This window comes from Oryx dammah, unplaced genomic scaffold (assembly GCF_014754425.2).
Source record: "Oryx dammah isolate SB20612 unplaced genomic scaffold, SCBI_Odam_1.1 HiC_scaffold_14, whole genome shotgun sequence".
Classification (NCBI taxonomy): Eukaryota; Metazoa; Chordata; class Mammalia; order Artiodactyla; family Bovidae; genus Oryx; species Oryx dammah.
The window spans coordinates 21987349-22009562 of NW_024070198.1; the positions used below are offsets into that span (position 1 = coordinate 21987349).

Here is a 22214-nt window from a genome sequence, read left to right on the forward strand (position 1 = left end):
AGCTAGAGGCCAGGTAGGGGTACAAAGCTTACAGACAAAAACAGGCCTGAGTCTCCTGAGCATTAGACCATTAGAGCGAATCTAACAGTCCAAAGCTCCTCCAATCCAAGCTGCCTACCAGGTGAGGACCCCTTCCCTCACCCTACCCCTAGCTCCCTAACTCAAGGCCGTCTATCCCAGGAACCCTGCCTCTGAAGGGCCAGAAGAGTTAGGGGTGCAGAAGAGCAGTCCGGGAAGGGACCACCTGGGAAACAGGAAGAGCAACACCAGAAGTAAGGGAAAAGGGAGATGGGAGAGGGAATTCACAAGTCCAGTTCATACCTCCTCCCCAGTGGCTGTTTGTAGAGGCTGTGGGAAGGAGGAGAAAAGGCTGCCTTGGACTGAGTCATAGGCATCAATGACCAACCAAGACACTCTCAAACCAAAAAGTCTCTTTATTGATCGATACCATACATGACTCAAATGGCCCAAAAAAAAAAAAAAAAAAAAAAAAAAAGGCATTACAGTTGGGGTGGGACATCCATCTTCCCTACCCCTTCCCTCAGCTCCTGACACAACACCCTTCCAATAGTGGCAGCTGGAGTGGAGGAAACAGGATGTGCGGGGCCCCAAATCCAGAAGGAAGAGTGGGGAGAGGTGGTGCTAACTCTTCTGGAACTGGCCACAGGAGAAGGCAGCGAAGCCAGAGCTGGGCCCAGATGCGTGGGACCCTGCTCTTGGCCTCACCCTGGGCCTGGAGCCTCCACACATCCATCCAATTGTGAGACAGAGCTGAGGATCCTGGCTGCCTCCCCTGTCCTTCTGTGAAGAAGGGGAGGGAGGAGATATTGGGAGATGAAGAGCCTTTACTTCAGCTGGAGGACAAAAGCCTATTGCTCCCTGGTGGGCTTAGAGCTGGGGACACCCTCAGTGGTTCCTACCCCTCTGAAGGGCAGGGGAGGACTAGATATGCAGTTTGAGGAGGTGGGAAAGGAGAGTACTGGAGAGTAGATGAACCCCCTCCTCTACCCTGATGCCTGCCCAACTGAGACAAAACAAAAAACACAGTAACAAACAAGGCTGTTCCCTTCCCTCCACACTCCCAAGGGAGGGAGCCTCCCCCTCCCCCCATGCAGACAGCTGCTCTAGTGGAGGGCTTCTGAAGAATATACACACCGTGGAGGGAGGGGGTGGGGGCTGGGAGAGAGGGTCACAAGCACTAGGAGGGCAGGCCAGAGTCCTAGAGGAGGGAGACAGAGACAACAGCAGGGGCTTGTCACACAGGTGAGGCCATCAATGGCCCCCTGCCCCATGGCATGCCTTCCCCACTCGTCACCCCAGAGGAGAAGGGAAGAGAGATGGCAAAGTGTCTCCTTGGTCTGAAGCTCTCAAACTGTTATCAAATGGTAATGCATAGCCCCCTTCCTCCACATGGGCTCTAAGCTCCCCATCTGCCAGGCGAAGGGAGGTAGCTGGACCTTTAATAAGGGGAAGAGGGGGGACAGGAGTGATTTTTTTTTTTAAACTTAACATTTTTAATAATATTATTTTTTAAAAAACTTGGAGCTGGGATAGGTGGCAGAAGGGAAGAGTCCAGAGCTTTACCCCTCTACTACCAGCCACCTAAAGGGAAGGTTTGGGGAAGGGGCATTCAACCAAGCCCCACGACTTTAAGTCCCTAAGGGCTGTGGGTGTAGACAACCCTGGGCTTGAAGGGGGTGGAGTCAGGAGGACGGGGGTACCCAGAACCTGGGGTGAGGATAGAGGCAAATGCCCTGGGCAGGGGGTTGGGGGGGTGGTCAGGACATTTCTCAGAGGCCCAGGGTCCACGGAGGCATCCACATGAGGGCCCCCTTCCCCCAAAAGGCTCTGCAGAGGCCAGCCCCAGCCCAGGGCCACTGGGGGACAAATCTTGGCACCTGCCCCCAGTGAGTCCAGTTCCTCCCTGAAGCGGGTGGATGAGGCTGCCCATTTCAGATGCTCAGTCTCTTCATTCTGTCTTCTGCTCCCTGGGGCTGCGAGGGGTGGGGCAGGCAGGCAGAGCGCTGGGTGGCTGTGGTGGGGCCTTTACTGGGAGGCCTGTGATGTGGGGTTCTCCGATTTGCTCTCTTGGCTGGATGGAGGCTTGCTGTTCCAGGGGCTGTTGGCGCCCAGGGCAGGGGAGTTGTTAAAGCTGTCCTCGTCGTCAATGCCGTTGGCCGCGTCAAACTGGGTGTTCTCCAGCCGGGTGATGAGCCTCTCGTCCTCGTCCCCGAACTCCCCGCCCATCAGGGTGGGCTCCCCCACCACCATCACATCCTGAGAGTGGCGGAGGTCCCCAAACATAATCGGGGCAGGGGCTCGCCCAGCCCAGGGCAGCAGATTCCCCCAGAGCCCCAATACCCACCCAGGAAACTCAACCCCCATCCACCCACTCATATCCCAGTTTACAACCCCATCTCCTCTGACACTCTCAGCCCCTGGAATACTTCCAATACTTCCCACTGAAAGACTGCAAAGCATCACAGCCTTTAACCCACATCCACTGGATTCTGGGAGAAGTCAATCTACTCCACCAGCTCCCTAATCCATCTCTCCAACATTTTAGGGGGCTCCTAAACTTCTGTCCACATGTGAGAGGGAGCAGATCAAAAACACCAGTGGAGGGGACTGTGTGCACGTGCATGTGTGTATGCTGGATTCACACGCATTTAAGTCTGTGTGTCCTTCTGTCAGCATGTGTCTCTCTGGTGGTCTGTGTGCCCCTAAACTGTTTATCCTTTATGTCCAGACGTCCCCATGGCTGTGTCCATCCCTTTGTGTTCTATGTTGCTATGTCTGAGTCTATGTGATCACAGCCATGCATAAGACTGACAAGGACTCTTAGACAGGAGTTTGTCCCCCTTGGGAAAAACTGTCTTGTCTTTGCTTCTACGTGTGCTAGTGAGCTCAGGGTGGGACAAGGTCAAGAGTCAGGGGTCAGCAGTGGGGCAGCCCAGAAGAGAGAAGAAAGCCGAGATGCTTACAGGTACCTGGCTGGAGAGGGCGAAGGTGCTGGCTGGGCTTTTCTTCTTGCTGTTGCTGTTGTTGGTGTTGCCGCCCCCTGAGCTCATGGTGCTGCCCCCGGACATCTTCCGTTTCCGCCGTTTGCTGGGCTGCTGCCGTGCAGGCTCCGCTGTGCCGGGGAAAGGAGACTCAGGTAGGGTAGGGCCTGGGGCTCCCTGTTCCCCAATCTGGCTCCTAAGGAGCCTGAGCCTACCCTGATCCCAATCTTCCAGACCCAGGAGCAAGGAAAGGGCTGCGTGAGGAGTTAAGAGATACAGCCTTGGGGAGCAGCATCACATCCTGGAAAGAGCAGGTACAGGTGCAAGGCACTCACCGGGGGGCGCTACCATGCGCTGCCACTTCTGGAAGAGGCAGGTCTTGAGGCAATCGCGGGGGCTGAGGCTGTAGGTCTTGTGGCGGGACATAAGCTCCTGCATGGGCTCGAGTATCACACAGAGCTGGGGGGAGACCAGTTGGTGGCTTGTCAGGGGACAGGCGTGAAGCAGAGACCAAATGGGATGGGGCAGAAACCAGGTGATCAGAGACTCACTCGGAGGTAGTTGAGAGTGGAATTGGACAGCCCACACCGGGTGATGTTTTTGGAGAGCTGATCTAACATCTGGGGGTCCTGGGCCTGGGAAAAGAAAGGTAAGAATACTAGCACCTGCTTACCTGCCCAGTCACCTGAGCCTTGTGACACCCCGGACAGAGAAGGAGCTACTATATAAAAATTCACTTCTCAGATGGATAAATTTCAACCCTGTCTAGGGCCACGGCAGGAAACACAGCAGACCGGGTTCCACCCTTTCTGCTGCCCACCCGCCCCCTGGTGTCTTAGGTCCTGCCTATAACTCACATGCATGGCAAGGATGCTCCGAGGGATAAGCTCTCGGTGCTGCCGGATGCTGAAGTGCCACGTCTTTATCCGCATCATGTCGTCAAACATAAACTCCAGGTACAACCGGCCCTCCACACATACCTGGAAACAAGCTTGTCACAAGTCTGCCCACCTCCCCACTCACCCAAAAGTATACTTGTTCCCATTTCCTCATGAGTCTCCCATTGCACACACTCCTGCCACCTGAACATAAATTTGGGTGTGCACAGCTGACACAGACCATCTCCTCACATACCTGCCAATCCAGTCCATACACACACATGCACAGCAGAAATGCTTAATAGATCCTTGTCCTCTCCTCATGTAGCCAGTAAAACACTCGTCTACTATATGCCCCATGAGGACAGGCTTGTGTTCACTTGTGTCCCGCTGTGACCCAAAAATACTGTCACCTACAAACTCAATACATGTCTGCAGAAAACTGCAGCATGCCTGCTTGCCCTGCGTATCTTGCCACTTCCCTGAGGAATAGCCAAGTACATTTTGGGGAGCCAGTAGAGGAATCAAACTTAGGTCCTTCAGTGTTTCACATCCAACTGGGTGCTGACCTGGGTGAACATGGGTTTGCCGTGCTGGGTCACCATGCTGCCCTGGTCGCAGTCAAGGGAAACGAAGTTGCTGTGGAATGCCTCCTTGGGATGCTTAAGCACGTAGTAGAGCTCTGTAGCACCCCCCTCAAAGATGCTGCGGAAGTAGCGCGGGATCAGGGTCCGGCCAATGGCTGTAGAGATGGGACAAACTCTTCAGAATAGAAGGCTCTCAGAGGTGGTCAGGCAGATAACATCCCTGTCAGGACAGATCCCCTGGGACAAACACCCAGCCCCACATCTTTGGACACAGGAGGTGTATACTTTTATAGCAGAGCTGGCAGGACCCCCAGAGGCCACTCACTGTATCTCTTTGGTCCATCCTCCAGGCAGAAAGTGATGGTTAACATGGCATCATCCTCAAAGAACTCAGTTGTGAAAGCATCCCACCAGAGATTGTCACACTCCTAAGGAACACAGGGAGGGGTGCGTGGATCAGCAGACATGGCACAGGGATGCCCAGATGGCCTTCTCCCTTCCAGCTCCTTCCCCCTGGCTATACTATACCTCTGTCCAGTTTTGAAGCCGTTTGTTAAGCTCGAATATTCTGTAGTCAGTTTGGTTGCCATATGGTGTGTGCCTCCTGGGGGAAGTGAAGAAGGGAGGTCAGTAGGAGCAGACCCTCCCCCCCCCAACCTCTGCCTTCACCTCTGTAAAGTACAGAACCAACCTCCCCACTGGACTCCACTTACCCGATCCCAGGCTCCAAGTATGTAGGCGGGTACATGGGAGTTGGGCTGTAAAAGGGAAAAGGCTATGAGAATGGGTAGAAGACAGGAATTATTTGGGGGTGTCACTCCATCCCCCTTTCAGACAGGATGCCATATGGGGAAGTGACAGGAGGTAGAAAAGAAACTCACCCCACATCCCGATCTAGCATGGTGCCGGGATGGAACGGGGGGAAGGCGTTGCCGTTCGGGGGCTCCTTCGGTGAGTACAGCTTGAATGACTTTGAGGAACAACCTAGAAGGGAAACAAAGATGGGGTTCCCCGAGTCCCTCTTGGGAGTGCTCCTGGAAGGCTGTTAAGACTGTATGCACAGGAACTGGTCTTCTAGAGCACCCGAGTACACTGTGAAAGGGAGATTACCCCAGAGAGCACCTATCCCACCTTCTAAATCTGGCTCCAATTTTGTTTTACAAACTAGAAGTTCTCAGTCCTAATACTCAAGAGCCTATTTCTTCATGTGGCTGAGCCCTGGACGACAGAATTGAAAATGGGAAGAAATGTCAATAACCATAGGATGAATATACAAACATCAGAGTCTAAAATTTTGATAAACTCCCTTTTCATCTACATTATTTTGTGTAATCATTACCACAACCTTGTGCAGCAGCAGAAGTGCCTCTAACATTCCCATTTTACAAATGAGCCTAATAAAAGCTCAAAGGAACTTGCCGAGTTGCTAACTGGCAGAACCAGGACTTGAGCCTATTCTTCTGAGTCCCATATCCTATGGTAGTTCTACCCCACTACTGGACTCTGGAGACCAAGCTGGGAGAGGGTGAAGGGGGATTTTGCCAACTCCCTGCTCCTTCTCCAACCCCCAGGGTCTCAGGAGGGCAGGGGATAAAACGATAAGGCGGGGGGTGCCTGCTGGGTGCCGCCCACTAGATAACCAGTTGGGCCTTCTGCCTCTCCCACCAACGGCCACTCCCTTATCAGCCCAGCCCCTCCCCCACACCTACCATGGTCCAGTATTGTCTACAAACCTGAAACCCAAAGCCTCAACCCCTTTTCTTTCCTTAGACTTGCAGTGGAGGTAGATGGGCCTCCAATGGATCCCACTCTCCTCACAAACAGAGAAGAAGCCACCCCTGGGAAGGAACCCAGGTTTCAGGAGCTCAGTTTGGAGGCAAGTGGTAACTGGACAGGGTCTCTGCTGGTGTTTAGCTATGCCTGTGCACAGGTGTCCCCACTCCACCTCACCTGCAGCACAGAGTTTCCTGCTCTACCACTACCTGACTGGAAGAAGTGTTATATTCATAGTTGGGTGCCAGCCAGGGCCCCCTGAAATGCCATTTTCCCCCTCCCCACCAGACAGGAGGAGAAAGTGAAGCGAAGTCCTAGCCACTGCTGCTTCCTCATGTCCCACAAACTTGACTGCATTTGGAAGGGTGGCTGAATTGGCTGTATCTGAGCCCCCTCTCTAATTCTGATACAAAAATCTATTCTGTTTCTTGGGAGAGACAAAGGAAGACCCTGTGCCAACATGTGCCATGTAATTCTCTCCCCTGGGTCCCCTCCTCACAACATGGGCCAAAGGAGGGTCCCAGAGGGGCCTACCCTACACGGTCCCCAAAGGTGCCAAAACTCAGAGCCTGTGTGTACCTGCACACGCATGTGTCTCATCCTGCCTAGCAGGCTTCCACCCTCAGCTCGCCCCAACATGCCTACCAAGGGCTGGAACCCAGCAGCCCCAGGCAGGATCAGGGTGCCTGCAACAGGCCCTCGCCCCACACTTGAGCTCTCAGGTGTTACACGCACAACACACAGCCTTCACAAGCCAGTCAGAACTGAGTGAGCAGCATATGTCCTCGGGAAAGAGACAGTCCCACCCAGTCCCAAGTCCCCGCCACTCCACAGACAGATAAGGCCACGTAAGAAGTCAAAGCTCACGTTGCCCACCAGAAGCCATGCCTGGGCAACACACCCAACAGTCTAGATTAGGAGACCTGGCCCTCATCCTCTACCTAGGCCCTCCTTTTCCCAAAACCATTACTGCCCTGCTCCTTGGTTTCAGGCCCACTCTGAGTGTCACTTCAAGATCCTGGAGAGATGAGAGGCAAGACACCAGGGCTCCTCTCTAACTCTGGGAAAAGTTTCAGAGATTCAGTTTCTCACTAGAGAAATGACAGGCACATTGCCTGGGGCTGGGTAACAGTTCTGCAGAGCTAAAGCCCAAAGCTCAGGGGCCTCTATTTACACGTCCAGTGAATGGACACAAATAAAACTCAGCATCTCTCTAGAGCCACAGCAACTCCCAGTAGCCCCAGCACAGGGCTTGGGAGTGAGAAGAGGAGGGGAGGGAACATCACCCAGACCATCTGTTCCTGTTGCTGCCTGTCGCCGGAGCAGGGGTAGAGGTAGCCACGTGGGGGTGGGGGTGAGGGGATGGAGTCAGGCAGAACCCTGGCTCCCATCTCTTGCAACCTGGGAGCCTTTAGGGAGGGGGAGAGAGAGAAAGAGCCCAGAACTAGTAAAGTTTTCTCTGAATGGAAGCGGCATCCTGTGGCCTTAGGGGGGCATCTCCAGCTGGGCATTTCCATGGTAACCGGGCAGGCCTCCTCCCTTTGGGGGCTGACCATAGGTCAGCAGGATCGAGAGCTCTGGCCTGTGAGCTGGGGCACCTCTCTCCCAGGCCTGGACCAGACCCAGGACTTCCACCCACCCCCAACAGGCTTGCAGAGTGCCCAGACTTACCTGGGAGAACTGAGGGGACCAGGAGAGGTGCAGGGGGCAGCTGGGAGCCCAAGAGGGGCCCTGGCTGGGGTGAGGCCTGAGGGGGGCCAACTTCAGCCACTCATGTCCCGAGTGGGACGGGCAGGCCTGGCTGGGAGCTCCACTCCGCGGGCTGCACAAAGACTCTCACGCACGGCCTCAGCCCGCCCCGCGGCGGCCACAGCCCCGGGGGAAAGTTACAATGGCCACTGGGCCAGGGACCCGGGGCCAGGGGGCCGGCCTGGGGGGCGGGGGGCCGCGGGGAGTCCGGAGCCTTCTTTGTTTGCAAGGTTTCCCTCAACAATGGCTGCTCCGCTCTTTCCTCCTCCTCCTCCTCGGCTCTCCCCGCCTATGCCTCTGCCTCTGCCTCCAAGCAGCCCGCCCGCCCTCCCCAGGCCAGCAGGCCCCTCCGGCGGGGCACCAGCAGAGGCAGGGCCCGGCACTCACACTCACTCACACTCGCACCGCACACGCACAGACACACGCAGCACCCGCCGGCTCCCTTCCTTCTCTCCCTTTCTCTCCCTCCCTCCCCGCTCGCTCTCCCCGAGCCGCTCTCAGAATGAGGCCCCAGGGCGGGCGGAGGGTGGAGCTGCCCCCACCGGCCCCGCCCCCCTCCCTGCGAGGCAGGAGGAAGAGGGAGGGAGCGAGCGAGCGAGGCAGGCAGGGAGGACCGCTGAGAAAAACAAAAGAGAGACAGACTGGGAGAGACAGGGAACGGGACGGAGAGACGGAGATGGAGCAGACTGGGTCCCGAGAGGCCTGGATGGAGGGGAGGCCTGCTGGGACCGGGAACAGGAATGCCGCCCTCCAGCCCCAAGCAGGGGTGCTCAGGGGCGAGCTGGGGAGCCAAAGCCACAGGCAAGGATGGAGGAGGGCACTCTCCTCTCTGGAGATTCCCAGTATCTTCTAACAGCCTCCTCCCAAACATCCCCCATATCTCTCTTCCACTCCTCAGTGATCTTTCAGGTTGGAGGCTGGCCTGGGCAGCCACTCTTGGCTGGTGAAATCCCACAGCACCTGGGGGGAGGCTGCAGGGGGTTATTTTTGACAGAGACACACTCAGACTTCAGCCTGTAAACACTGATTGGAGAGAGGGGAACACTCCAGGTTCCTTGCCCCCACCCCAACCCAGCCAAGTTCCAAATAGATCTGCCTTCGCAGAGGGAGGCCCCTTTCCCCTACCCAACATCATCACCACCACCATACCAGAGACATGTGGGTGCAGTGGAAAGGGGCTCTGTTAAGAGCCAAGGAAGGCAAACTTGCCCATTTAAGGGTCCCCAGAAGGGGTCCAGTCTGCTGCTGAATCCTCTCCCTACGCCCCAGGGACAAAAAAGTTATATGGTTGCCAGGGTAGGACCTGTTCTCCAAAGCAAGGGGGGAATCCCAAGAGACAGACAGACAGACAGACAGACACACACACACACCCAGTATGTGTGTGTGTGTGGGGGGGCAGTAAGGACCTCTTACTACTTTGCAATTTGATTCTCAGCTTTCTATTTCCTAACCCACAAGCATATTAACACACAGTCCCACAACAGGATTTCTCATGGCGTACACACCAGTTGACTGTGCAGTAACAATATTATTGCACCTGGCTCTGTGAACATCCTCCATACATAAACAACCCATCTCACTTTCACATAAATCAGTACCTGATATACACTTCAACCATGATATACTTCAAACTCCAAATAAACCCAAACCTAAGAGACACACACACACATAATCTATGTCAGACACTGACTTCCAAACACACTGGGGCTTGTGACACGCATGCCCCCACCCCCAAGACACACCCCAAAATTGCATCATACCTCCTGAACCTTTGACAGACTGCTACACACACCCTGACCATTTGCTACCCAGGGACTAACCCTACCCTCTTTGAAATTTGCACACCATGCTCCCTCATGGCCTGGCCATATGATACACTCTGGCTTTCATAAACATACTGAAAACTATACAATTCAGCCAGAATGCCTACCATCATAGTGCCTACCACCAGGACTTGAGATACTTGCCCTGATTCCCAAATTTACAGCCCAACTCTAGGATAACTACATTCCTCCCCCTCTGACAGGACAATTGTCATTTGTTTCATGCCTTTAAATTTTCCGAAATGCATTCACAAGGGAGTACCTTAAGAGAGTCTAATAGCACCCAGGGTCAAATATTATCCTAATGTGGACAGATTACAGTGAGACAGGAGGGCCGAGGCTGGAACCCTGGTTCTAATCCCACTCACACAAGCCCAGCTATGGGGCACTGCAGCCATCCCTACTGCCTGCCCCCTCCAAGTGGTCACTCCAGGCCCCAAATGACTGTCTCCTCAGGGACAGGACATGCTGTGTGCTCTGGTTTCTGCCTCCAGTTCAGAGCTCAGAATCCCCACCCAGTCTGCCTCTTCAAATTTCAGGGAGAAGGGCCCCTAGACTCTGGCATATCATTCAAAACAGGCCCTCTCCTAGTTCCCCTTCTCTAGCAAGTCTGTTCCTCTCTGGGTTCTGACTTAATTCTCCCATTTGCACAGGGGCAGAAGAGGTCCAACGGAAGAGAGCAACTCAGAGTTAGAAGCCTCTAAAATTGGTGGGGGGTAGGGTGGGGAGAAAGCTGGGAGCAGCAAAGACTGACAAAGGTGAGGAGGGAGGGAAGGGCCAGAGCACCCCTTCTGGAGGGGGTAATTCTGAAGGACAGCAGCCTGCCCCAGCCCACAGGATAAGGTACCAGCACTGCCCCCTGCCCGGGCCCCTGGGGCTCCCTGACCCAGGCCTCCAGTGTGCCTGCCCCCCTTCCTTTGTCTGTGCCCGGCCTCCCGTTGGCCTGGCGCTCTGCCATCCTCCTCTCCTGGCTCCCAGCCGCCACCACTGCTGCCTCCTCCCCTCCCCCAGCTCCTCCCAGCCTTAACCCTTCTGAGCCACATGCTGCCCCAGACAGGCCCTGGCCCCCTCAGCAACCTGCCCTGCCCAGGGAGATGCCCCTTAGCAGAGGCTCTCCCTGCTCCTGACCAAAGCCCCAGAAGCTACTCCGCACCCCAGGAGCACTGTAGGAGCTAGATGTGTGTCTGTGTGTGTATCTTGTAGTGTTTCCTTCCGCGTGTGCATGTGTGTGGGTCTGCGTGTGCTCTGGCTTCCCTCAGTCACATGTGTGGGGCATGTGCTGTCTCTGCTGGGCTGGGGGAGGAGGAGCTGGGAGACAGCAGAGCACAAAGGAGAGACTCAGACAAGCAGGCAGGCAGCGGGCAGGCCGCCTGCCAGGGCGCCTGGGCCCCCACCCCAGGGCTGCTCAGGTTGGGGGCGATGGTCTTTGGGCCTGGGACTGTACATGCTGCCACAATGTCCCTGAGTTCAACCATGTGCTCACACACACCCATGCAAGCCTGGTGCCCTCCCTTACCCCAACTCCTACCATTTCTCACCCCCAGGACACTCATGCCCCTCCCCAAGTGGTTCTCCTTGAAGACTAACCTCCAACCATGGTTTATGTCATTAATCATAAGACTTCCTTACATTCAAGAAAAAGATTTCCCACTCTTGGCCATCTTAGGCCCCCTCTCCTCCAACCGATCACTAGACACACAAAACGAACATACCATTTAGGGCACTGACTGAAGTTGTCCCCCCTCACACACACAGATCCTCATCTGTCCCCATGCTGCTCCCAGAGAGGCTGAGAGGGAAACTTTCTTCCTTCTCCTACTGGACCACACACCCAACTTCAAAACCATCTACCTCTAGTTTGACAACTTCTAGACTCACCTCCTGCCCACTATTTGTAGGAACTAACGATCAACATTTAAGACTCAGCCCTTTAGCTGTGCATCCCTTTAGGATGATGATGGACAATCAAGGCCATGGGATGGACTCCAGAGAATGGATGGGTCTGAACAGGGTACTCAGCATGGGACAACTGAAATACACACAGGAACATGTGTGATAGGAGAAGTTGATAGGAGGAGCAGTGATGGGGCCAGACAGGATTCCAGCTTGGCAGGCTCTTCCCCCTACCTCCTCTCCCCTACCCTCTGCAGCAGGAGCCAGGGGTTCCCACACTCGGATATTCCAGGATCCTCCGGCTCTACCAGCCCTCCCTCTGGGCCCCATGCCCCTTAAACGTCAGCCTCAGCAGGCACTTTAAGTGTGTGCCCAGCCCAGCCCAGCTTTGGCCTGGGTCACATGATTTTCAAGGAAGCTTCCGCACAGGCAGCTTCCCTTGGGGATTGTGTTGGAGGGGGAGGGGGGCTTCAGTTGTAGGGTATGGGCCTCCCAGAGAACAGGGCATGTGAATGGGCAAAGGATCCAAACCAGGCTAGATTCAGGAATATCTGACTTTCAAAAGAAAGCTAATTCCTGCCTGGGACAAGATGGGCTTCTGCAGATAATTCAAGAACCCAGAGTCCTGGGGACGGGTAGAAACGATGTTCTGAGGCCCTCTGAAGACTCCCTCTCCATTCACATGGCCCCTCTCCTTCCTCCTGGCAGTAGATAAGTCTTCCTCTTCCCCAGGAAAGAACTCAGACCCCAGCTGTCACTGGCAAGAGTTGATGTGTCTGGGGGGAGGCAGGAATCTGAACCTAAGTCCTCTCTTTGGGGTCAAGCATCGCTTCCCTCAACTCAACCCTCACAAGTCACTCTATTTCCTAGCTTGCCTGGGGCTGCCACATTCCCCCTCCCACTAGGGCAGAGATGCCAGGCCCAAGGGCCCAATTATCTGCGCCGCCCCCCCCTCCGGACCTCCGGTCTCTCAGGAGGGCCAACCGCCCCTGGCAACAGGCAGGATAATTTGGAGAGGGGCAAAATGGTCCCCACTCAATCCCTCCCTGCAAACAAGAGGCCTCAGAAACAGTCTGGAGGGAGGTGTCACAAAATGTTAGAGGGAATAGGCAGCAGGAAAGGTGGGGGGGCAACCCAAACCAGCCAATCACAACTCTATGATGACCTGAGGGGGGGGTCAAAAGTCCAGGCTCACTTCTGATTGGCTGACACCCTGGAATTCTGGGAATTTCAGCCCCCCCCAACCCTCCCTAATTAACCTCCCCCCCAAAAAAAAAAAAAAAAAAAACCACACACAACCTACCCCCAGCACCCTTTACCCGTGCCTCTGGGCTGCTGCGCATTTACACAGTTGGTGAAAACCCTCCCCCAACTGAGGCCTCACAGCCCCCGACCACAGCCATGCCTTCGACGTCCCCCACACAAGTTCTCACCAAACAAGGATTGAGGGATCTGCAGGGAGGGTTCGGGAGGGAGGGGCCGGGAGGCCGCGCGCCTCACTCACCAGGACAGGCACAGCCCACTGACATCTTCACATCGCCCGCCGCTGGGGGCCCAGCCGAGTCACGGTGCCCGCCCCGCGCGGGGACAGGCCGGGCATGAGCCGCCGCCGCCGCCCGCGGTCCCCGCTGCCCTCGCCGCCGGCCCGGCCCGGCCTCGGCCCGGTGCGGGCGGCCCCTGGCTGCAGCGAGGAGCCTGTCAGGCGCGGAGCAGACAGGAAGGAAGCCAGGCAGGAAGGCGAGCTGCTTCTGCGTGTGTGCGCACGGGTGTGCGTCCCCGGAGTGTGTGTCCGTGTGTGCGCGTGTGCGTGTGCGTGTGCGTGTCTGTGCGCTCCCGCCGCCCTCCCTGCCGCCAACGCCGCCGCCGCCGCTCGGCCCCTCTCGCTCTCGCGCTCCTTCTCGTTCTCGCTCTCGCTCTCCCTCTCGTAGGTGCCCGCTCTCCAGTCCTAACCGGGCTGGGCCGGGCTTTATTAATATGCTAATTGCCTGCTAGTGGGAGGGGAGAGCCGTGTCAAAGTGACCCGGGCGAGGGCGCAGCGAGCTGCGACGAGCGTGCGCCGCGCGGCGGGCTGGCGGCGAGGGGCCGGTGGCGCACCGGGCTCGGCGTGCATGTGACGCAGCTTTTAAAAAAGGAGACCGAGGCAGAGACCCCGGAGAGGGCAGGCGAGGGGGAGGGAGAGGAGGAGAAGCCTCAAGCAGGGTGTTCGTCCTCCGGGCGCCGCCGAGTTGGGAGCGTAGAGGAGCTGGAGCGGGAGCCAGGACTGGGGGAGGCGGAGCCAGGGTGGGCTGTGAGGTGTAGCTCTCTCCACCCCCGGCCGAGCTCAGGGAGGGAAACCGGAGTGCCAATCCCCCAGTCCAGGCTCTCTGCTGAAACCCCAGTCTTAATCTGGACGGCCCTGGTTATGCGCCCCCATCACAACGTGGGTGGGGAAAGCAGTATTATCTTAATTCGAGTAGCAACCCCTGAATTTATCTACCCCCCCCCCACCTAAATTAACTACCCCTACCTTGCCTGCTAAACCAGTTGGGACTGGAGCTAAAGGGTTAATTAGGTGAGGTCCCGGCCCCCTCCCTCGCCTAATTGCCTGATATCTGTGTTTTGCTGGTAAGAGGAGGGCAGCGGAATGAGCGTCAGGTTGGACTGGGGAAGGGGAGTCCGCAGGCCGTCCTCTACCCTTGCAGACTCTGACTCATCAGTCAAGATGCTCTCCTCCCTTCCCCCCTTTCTCCATCCAGTCTCAGCTTCCCTCCCGCCCCAACTTCTCCTGGAAGCCGCTTTCCTTTTGAGGGCCTCGGAGACTGGGGAGGACAGGAAGCAGACCCTCCATTGCCCCCTGCCCACAGGAGCTGGGGCCTCTGCTGGAGGGGGTGGGATGATGTGGATGGTCACCGTGAGGAACACTCCTTCCCCAGGGAGGAGCCTCCCAACCTTCAGGCACTCCTCAAGGATTCCCCAACACAGCCTGGAGTGGGGGTGGGGGGGCCTCCATCTCCACCCCTTCCCAAAAGCCCAGCCTTAGCTGCCTCATAAACAGGAAATACCTATTAGCTGGGAGGAGGGAGGGGAGGGGAGCCGTCTGGAAGAGAGAGTTGGCCCCCTCCCTTCTGGGAGGGGGTCCCCAGCTGCTAGCTTCTTTTTCCTTAAGCTTCATAGTGAGTTCCAGCAGTAGATGCTGGGGACCTGGGCGGTGTCCCCTTCCTAGGCTTCTGGCTCGGACTGGGCGGTGGGTCCTCCTTCCTTTTGTTACTTAGATGGGGATTGATAGTGAGGGTTCCCTCACCCCTGCCCAGAGTCCGCACAGCTGGTTTGACTGGCTGGGGGAGGGTTACAGATGTGGAGGCTTAAGTGTTTATGAGACCCCTTAGCTTTTGCTGAGGGAGCAGGAAGTGAAGCTAAGGGCAGATGCAGAGTCTTAGGGATGAAAAGAGAACCAACCAGGAGATGGGTATCCCCTGCCCTGTGCTTAGGAGAGGGTGGGGGAAGGGAGCTGTTAGTGCAGCCTCTCACTAACTCCAGCATTCCATCCACATTGGATTCCCCCACCCCTAGCTTTCCCTATCTCCACCCTCTGGAGGGCAAAGTGTGTGGGGGGTGGGGGGACGGGGGGAGGGTTGCAGATAGAAGCCTGCAAAGGGATGTGACTGAAGCTATCCACACTTACACAATTATTCCCTTGGCAGCATCCCTTGTCTGTGTCCACCTCCTCCCCACATTCCCCAGGGCAGAGAGTCAGCACTACAGGCAGTAAAGGGAACCTAAAGCAATATAACCTTAGCCTGGAATTTTGGATACGTCACTTGGAATTCCAGCTTTACCCCTCACTAGAAAATTACTTGGTTTCCGTGGCTTGGTGAGAATCAAATGAGACAGTGTATGCCCAGTCATCTAGCCCAATACCAGTCATGTAGTCAGTACTCGATATACATTAGCTCCTTTCTGCTTTCTTTGAGGTTATCTGTTATTTGAAAAGTTTCAGAAGTGGGCTGGATTGTGTTGACCCCTTTCACTTCCTCTGTGTTAGTCAATCAGTCGTGTCCAACTCTTTGCAACCCAATGGACTGTAGCATACCAGGCTCCTCTGTCCCTGGGATTTTCCAGGCAAGAATACTGGAGTGGGTAGCCATTCCCTTCTCCAGGGATCTTCCTGACCGAGCGATTGAACCTAGGTCTCCTGCTTTGCAGATTCTTTATCCTCTGAGCCACCAGGGATGGATGCACACAATCCTGTAACCACTCACCCCTAAGGCTACTCATTCCAAACAACTAGCTTGGCCAGATTCCATGGTTATCACCAATCACCTGAGTGGACAAAGGGGCTTATATCCCGCCCTATAGGGGACTTTGCCTCCTCTGAACCTAAAGTTCCCTTCTAGACTACACAGGTGGAAGGCAGAAGGCAGAGAAGAAGAAAAACAGCATTTGTTGAGCTTACACTATGTGCCAGGTACTGTGCTAGGTGTTTCACACCTGAAATCTCATTTACCTTTCATGATGACCTTTGGAAGAAAGTGGTGTTCCATTAAACAAGCAAGAAAACAGATTCAGAAAGGTTAATAAATTCAAACTTTCTGTAAAACATTCTTCTCCCTCTTCTTTGCCTACTAACTAGTTAATGTCTCCTTTGAACCTCAGTTATATTTTCACCTCCTCTGGGAAGTTACCACTCTCAACTCCCATTCCAGCTGATCTATTGGTCCTGTTTCTTTTAAGAAAATATCTCAATACTGTTGAATGGATGATTAAGTAGTTTCATCTCCTTGAGGAACCATGCTGAGGGAGGTTAAGTAACTTGCCTCAGGTCATACACCTAACAAGTACTTGACCCAGTGCTCTTTTCTGCTTTACTTCTAGTTTGGACCAGACCTGGGGAAGAAGAGGGAAACATCATTGGAGCATCTCTGGAAATTGTGTTGCAAAGATGAGAGGAGAACCCACAGATGCCTGGCAGATAGCCCTGGTAGGAAGGCAGTGAGTCTATGTGGAAGGCCCTTAATGACAAGGTCCTTGAGGGTGGCAGGCTTAGCTGATTTGGATGGATGGATTTGAGCACCCAGTATTTTCTTTTTTTGAGGTGAAATCACATGACATAAATTAACCATTTTAAAGTGAATTATTCAGGGACTTCCCTGGTAGTCCCGTGGTTAAGACTCTGTGCTTCCACTGCAGGGGGCACAAGTTCCATCTTTGGTCCAGGAATTGAGATTCCACATATGGCATGGCAAAAAAAAAAATATAATAATAATAATAATAATAAATAATTCAGTGGCATGCCAGTATTTTTATTTTTCCATCTTTATATTTAAAAAATTCTATTTATTTATTGGTTGTGCTGGGCATTTGTTGCTGTGAGGGCTTTTCTTTAGATGTAGTGAGTGGGGCTACTCTCTAGTTGAGGTGCACGGTCTTATTGTGGTAACTTCTCTTGTTGTAGAGCGGGAGCTCTAGGACACAAAATGGGTAGTTGCGACTTCCGGGCTCTAGAGCACAGGCTCACTGGTTGTGGCACATGGCTTAGTTGCTCTGGGGCATGTGGGATACTCCTGGATCAAGGATCAAACCCTTGTTTCCTGCATTGGCAGGGGAATTCTTTACCATTGTGCCACCAGGGAGGCCCACCAGTATTTTTTAATACCAGTCATTAGTGCAAGATGGACTCGACATGGGGATGAAGCAAAGTGGGAGGTGCTCAGAAGAGGTGAGGTGGTAAGAAATGAAGGGATGAGTCCCACAGACAGGCAAATAGCAGAAGCAGTGGGCTAGACTGGCCTTAGGACAAGTGAGTTCCTGGCTTCTTGCAGTTTCTAGAACCAGTCCCATCCATCTCCTTTTCCTGACCTTATCTTAGCCTTGTCTGTTTTCTCCCATATTTCTTTTACCCCTGAAACTCCCTCAAATACTCATTTGCATTGCTCTTTTTTGGGGTTGTGCTGGGCAGGCTTTTTTCTAATTGCTGTGAGCCGGGTCTACTCTCTAGTTGCAATATGTGGACTTCTCACTGGGTTGACTTCTCTTGTTGTAGAGCGTGGGCCTTAGGGTGCCCAGACTTCAGTAGTTGTGTTCCCAGGCTGTAGAGCATAGGCTTGATAGTTGTGGCGCATGGGCTTAGTTGCTCTGCAGCGTGTGGAATCTTCCCAGATCAGGGATTGAACCCGTGTGTCTCCTGCATTGACGGGCAGATTCTTTACCACTGAGACACCAGGGAAGCCCCAACATTCCTCTTTCTTTCAAGGGTGAATCTGCTTTTTCCATCAAGATGGTAATGATACATCTTATTGATGTCTCTGTCCCCAGCACCTAACAAGGTGCCTATAGCCTGATATGTGTCATATAATATTTATCAAATGATTATAAGAATTCTGATAGGATTTGTCTTTCCCAGCTCCAACACTTGACTCCTTCCCTTCTTGTCCATTTACCATCACCGTGACCATTTACCACTACCATCTCTTTCTCTGCTAAAGCAGTTACTTAAAGTATATGAAAGTCTTAGGAAATCTGTTAAATATGTAGAAGGCCCCATCCTCCTTAGCAGGAAACCTTACCCCTGGAGGAAAGGGATCTATGAATCTGAATTTTAAAGAGGTGCCTCAAGTGGTTCTTATGCATGCCAATATTTGGGAATACTTCCTTCAGAAAGGGCTCCTACCCCTTCAGAGGATTCTCACCAAAAGGGTTGAAACCTATTCATTCATCTCTCCTTCCATAAGCAACTGCTTAGTACAGTGGAGGATAGGCTGTTAGGAACAGAGGAACCAAAGAAAACATGATGTGCAACTACTCACTGTGCCCCTGGGCATATTGTTTAACCCTCTCTTAGCCTCAACTTCTTCCTCAGCAGAATGGGGACAATAATATCCCTACTTTAAAAAAATTCTCCTAGGGATATTCCAAGGAGACAGCAAGCTGAGGACTGTAAACCATTCCTCACAGGTGGGTTGTTTGGGTCTAAAAATAAAGCACTAAAAGGGATATTGCCTGAAAGTTTGCATCTCCCTGGAAGAGTAACTATAAACCAGGCATATTAATTATCTACTACTATGCAACAAGATACCCTGAACTTTAGCATCTTAGAATAACGGTATTTGTTGTCTACAACTTCAGTATTCTTGGGCTTCCCTTGTGGCTCAGCTGATAAAGAATCCACCTGCAATGTGGGAGACCTGGATTCAATCCCTGGGTTGGGAGGATCCTCTGGAGAAGGAAATGGCTACCCACTCTCTAGTATTGAATTCATGGACAGAGGAGCCTTGTGGGCTACAGTCCATGGGTTTGCAAAGAGTTGGACGTAACTGACACTTCTACTGGAAGTAATATATCATCACTTCTTCCTTATATTATTGGTCACACAGACCAATTCTGGTACAGTTATGGGAGAGAACTACATAAAAGTATGAATAAGGATTTCACCCTCTGGTTCAGTGGCTAAGACTCGGTGCTCCCAGTGCAGAAGGCCTGGGTTCAGTCCCCAGTCAGGGATCTAGATCCCTCATGCAGCAAAAAAAAAAAAAAAAAAAAACCAAAAAAAAACCGGCATCCCACAAGATCCAGTGCAGCCAAATAAATTAAAAAAAAAAAAAAAAAAGTGTGAAAGACAGGAGACAAGATTATTGGAAATCATCCTGGGGGTTTTCAATGAGACCAGGTCTGGTGCTCAGTGTTATAGGTCTGGAGGTTCAATTTAGGAAGTAAATCAGAATTCATCAGGTTCAGGAGACTGACTCACACAAATTAAATACACATGAAGCATTATCTTGGTATTACTCTGTCTCTTTTCTAGAACTCCTTAGTTAAACTAGTTTTCCTTTTGAACACAAAAAAATGTGTTCTCACTTGAGAGCCCATGCACTGACTTTTCTTCTTATCACGGAATGCTCTTTGAATGGCTAGGTCTTTCTTGTGGTTCATGTCTTACTTCAAATATGTTCTCTTCCTTACCTGATCATACCATGTTAAAAAAAAAATGCCCCCTCTTATCTTTCACACTCTCCATCCCATTTATTTAATTCTCTCTCTCTCTTTTTGGCTGCATGCTCGACCTACAGGATCTTAGTTCACAATTAGGGATCGAACCTGTGCCCCCTGCATGGGGAGCATGGAGTCTAAATCACTGGACCACCAGGGAAGTCCCATCCAATTTATTTTCTGACAGAACTTATGGCGCTCTGAGACTATTTTGACTCTTCATTTACTTGGAGATTGTCTCCCCACTAGAATGTGAGCTTTGTTAGGGAGGCTGCTTTTCATGTGTGTTGGTCTGTTTTGTCATTCCTGTATCTCCAGTGCCTAAAACAGTGCCTGGCACATAGTAGGCATTCAGTAAAACCAGAATGCTGACTTGTTAATTCACATTGAGAAATAGATGTTATGTGAACGCGGCATTTTGTCTCACTTGATCAACACACTTTATCTCCATAGAAAATGATACAGGAAGTCAATTATTATACTCAGATGAGTCTTTATTGAACATAGAGTCAGGCAAAGATGGAATTGGGCACCCAGTGTTTGATCGCCAGTGTCTCTGAGGTCTTCCTTCCTGGCCCTTAGGCCAGGAGACTAGTAGCCTGCCAAGGAGACTAGTAGCCACAACACCCCTGTCTAGGTGGTACTGGAGAGATACATTCTTATCTTTTTTAGTATATTCCATGTATACACCCTATGTAGGTAAATATTGTTTTATCAGATGCTAAATAAAGCAAAAAGGGCACAACTTTCTGCTTTTTAAAAAAACATTAATCTTCCCAAAGCCTAATCATCATAATATTGATCATAATTAGTGCCCAAATCACCAGCATTTACAGAGCATCTATTAGAGGATGTTTCTTCCAAAGAGGAAGAATTGTGCACCCTTTATTAGTTCTTATTAATTTCTTATTGGCAAATTATTTCCAAGTTTATTGGAAATAAACTTTATTGTTGCCAGAACAGATTCACTTCACTCAAAAGAGTAATAAGAAACTAACTGAAAGGAAGTTGTATGAGTCTTTCCAGGCTTCCATAACAGGACACCACAGACTAAGTGGCTTAAAGAATAGAAATTTATTTTCTCATAGCTCTAGAAGTTGGAAGTTCAAGATCAGTCAGCTGGCAAGGTTGGTTTCTAGTGAGACCTCTTTCCCTGGCTTTCAGGTGTCTCTTTCTCTTCTGACACTGGACCTAGTGGATTAGACCCCCCACCTTTATGACATCATTTACCCTTAATTACCTTCTTAAAGGCTCTGTCCGCAAATATATTGGGTGTGAAGCCCTTCAACATAAATTTTGCCCATGGTGGTGGAGGGAACAATGCATATAATTCAGGCCATAATGAGAGACCCTCTCCTCTCATGAGTTTTTTTCTGGGAATGTATATTATTTTTTAGTTTTAAAATATTTTGGCTGAACCATGTGGCATGTGGGATCTGTTTCCCAGCCAACCAGGGATAGAACCGGTGTCCCCAGCAGTGGAAGCGTGGAGTCCCAACCACTGGACTGCCAGAGAACTACCTGGGAATGTGTATTAATACAACCTTCCTAAAGGGCAATTTGACAATGTCCAAACTATACCCAGTTGTAGATGTGACTGGTGATAGAAGCAAGGTCCGATGCTGTAAAGAGCAATATTGCATAGGAACGTGGAATGTTAGGTCCATGAATCAGGGCAAATTGAAAGTGGTCAAACAGGAGATGGCAAGAGTGAACGTCAACATTCTAGGAATCAACAAACTAAAATGGACTGGAATGGGTGAATTTAACTCAGATGACCATTATATCTACTACTGTGGGCAGGAATCCCTTAGAAGAAATGGAGTAGCCGTCATGGTCAACAAAAGGGTCCGAAATGTACTACTTGGATGCAATCCCCAAAACGACAGAATGATCTCTGTTCATTTCCAAGGCAAACCATTCAATATCACGGTAATCCAAGCCTATGCCCCAACCAGTAACGCTGAAGAAGCTGAAGTTGAACGATTCTATGAAGACCTACAAGACCTTTTAGAACTAACACCCAAAAAAGATGTCCTTTTCATTACAGGGGACTGGAATGCAAAAGTAGGAAGTCAAGAAACACCTGGAGTAACAGGCACATTTGGCCTTGGAGTACAGAATGAAGCAGGGCAAAGACTAATAGAGTTTTGCCAAGAAAATGCACTGGTCATAGCAAACACCCTCTTCCAACAACACAAGAGAAGACTCTACACATGGACATCACCAGATGGTCAACCCTGAAATCAGATTGATTATATTCTTTGCAGCCAAAGATGGAGAAGCTCTAATACAGTCAGTTAAAACAAGACCGGGAGCTGACTGTGGCTCAGATAATGAACTCCTTATTGACAAATTCAGACTTAAATTGAAGAAAGTAGGGAAAACCACTAGACCATTCAGGTATGACCTAAATCAAATCCCTTATGATTATACAGTGGAAGTGAGAAATAGATTTAAGGGCCTAGATCTGATAGACAGAGTGCCTGATGAACTATGGATGGAGGTTTGTGACATTGTACAGAAGACAGGGATCAATACCATCCC

At 52.0% G+C, this 22214-nt stretch overlaps 1 protein-coding gene across 3 annotated transcripts; it reads right to left on the reverse strand.

The window, feature by feature from the left end:
- Nucleotides 1-416: 416 nt before the first annotated feature.
- Nucleotides 417-13337, reverse strand: LDB1 (LIM domain binding 1). 3 transcript variants are annotated; one of them, XM_040254251.1, is made up of 11 exons: nucleotides 13210-13337; nucleotides 5349-5451; nucleotides 5181-5225; nucleotides 4996-5071; nucleotides 4793-4895; nucleotides 4450-4622; nucleotides 3860-3982; nucleotides 3554-3637; nucleotides 3338-3461; nucleotides 2991-3133; nucleotides 417-2277 (listed from the first exon to the last, which is right to left on the reverse strand). In XM_040254251.1, exons 1-11 carry the CDS (start codon nucleotides 13232-13234, stop codon nucleotides 2047-2049), a joined length of 1230 nt encoding a protein of 409 aa, XP_040110185.1. In that variant the 5' UTR covers nucleotides 13235-13337; the 3' UTR covers nucleotides 417-2046. The 3 variants fall into 3 exon arrangements, with proteins under 3 accessions (XP_040110185.1, XP_040110184.1, XP_040110186.1); XM_040254250.1 differs by having other exon boundaries at nucleotides 807-2277; nucleotides 2985-3133; XM_040254252.1 differs by lacking the exon at nucleotides 13210-13337 and adding an exon at nucleotides 7912-8007 and having other exon boundaries at nucleotides 807-2277; nucleotides 2985-3133.
- Nucleotides 13338-22214: the final 8877 nt, after the last annotated feature.

Excerpts from the sequence above, each read along its gene's own strand:
- LDB1 (XM_040254250.1), bottom strand. The coding sequence starts at position 13,234 with ATGTCAGTGGGCTGTGCCTGTCCTG. Across the intron at positions 5,226-5,348 it reads ATGCTAGATCGGGATGTGGG|CCCAACTCCCATGTACCCGC; the intron begins GTGAGTTTCTTT and ends TCCCTTTTACAG. Across the intron at positions 3,983-4,449 it reads GCAAACCCATGTTCACCCAG|GTATGTGTGGAGGGCCGGTT; the intron begins GTCAGCACCCAG and ends GCTTGTTTCCAG.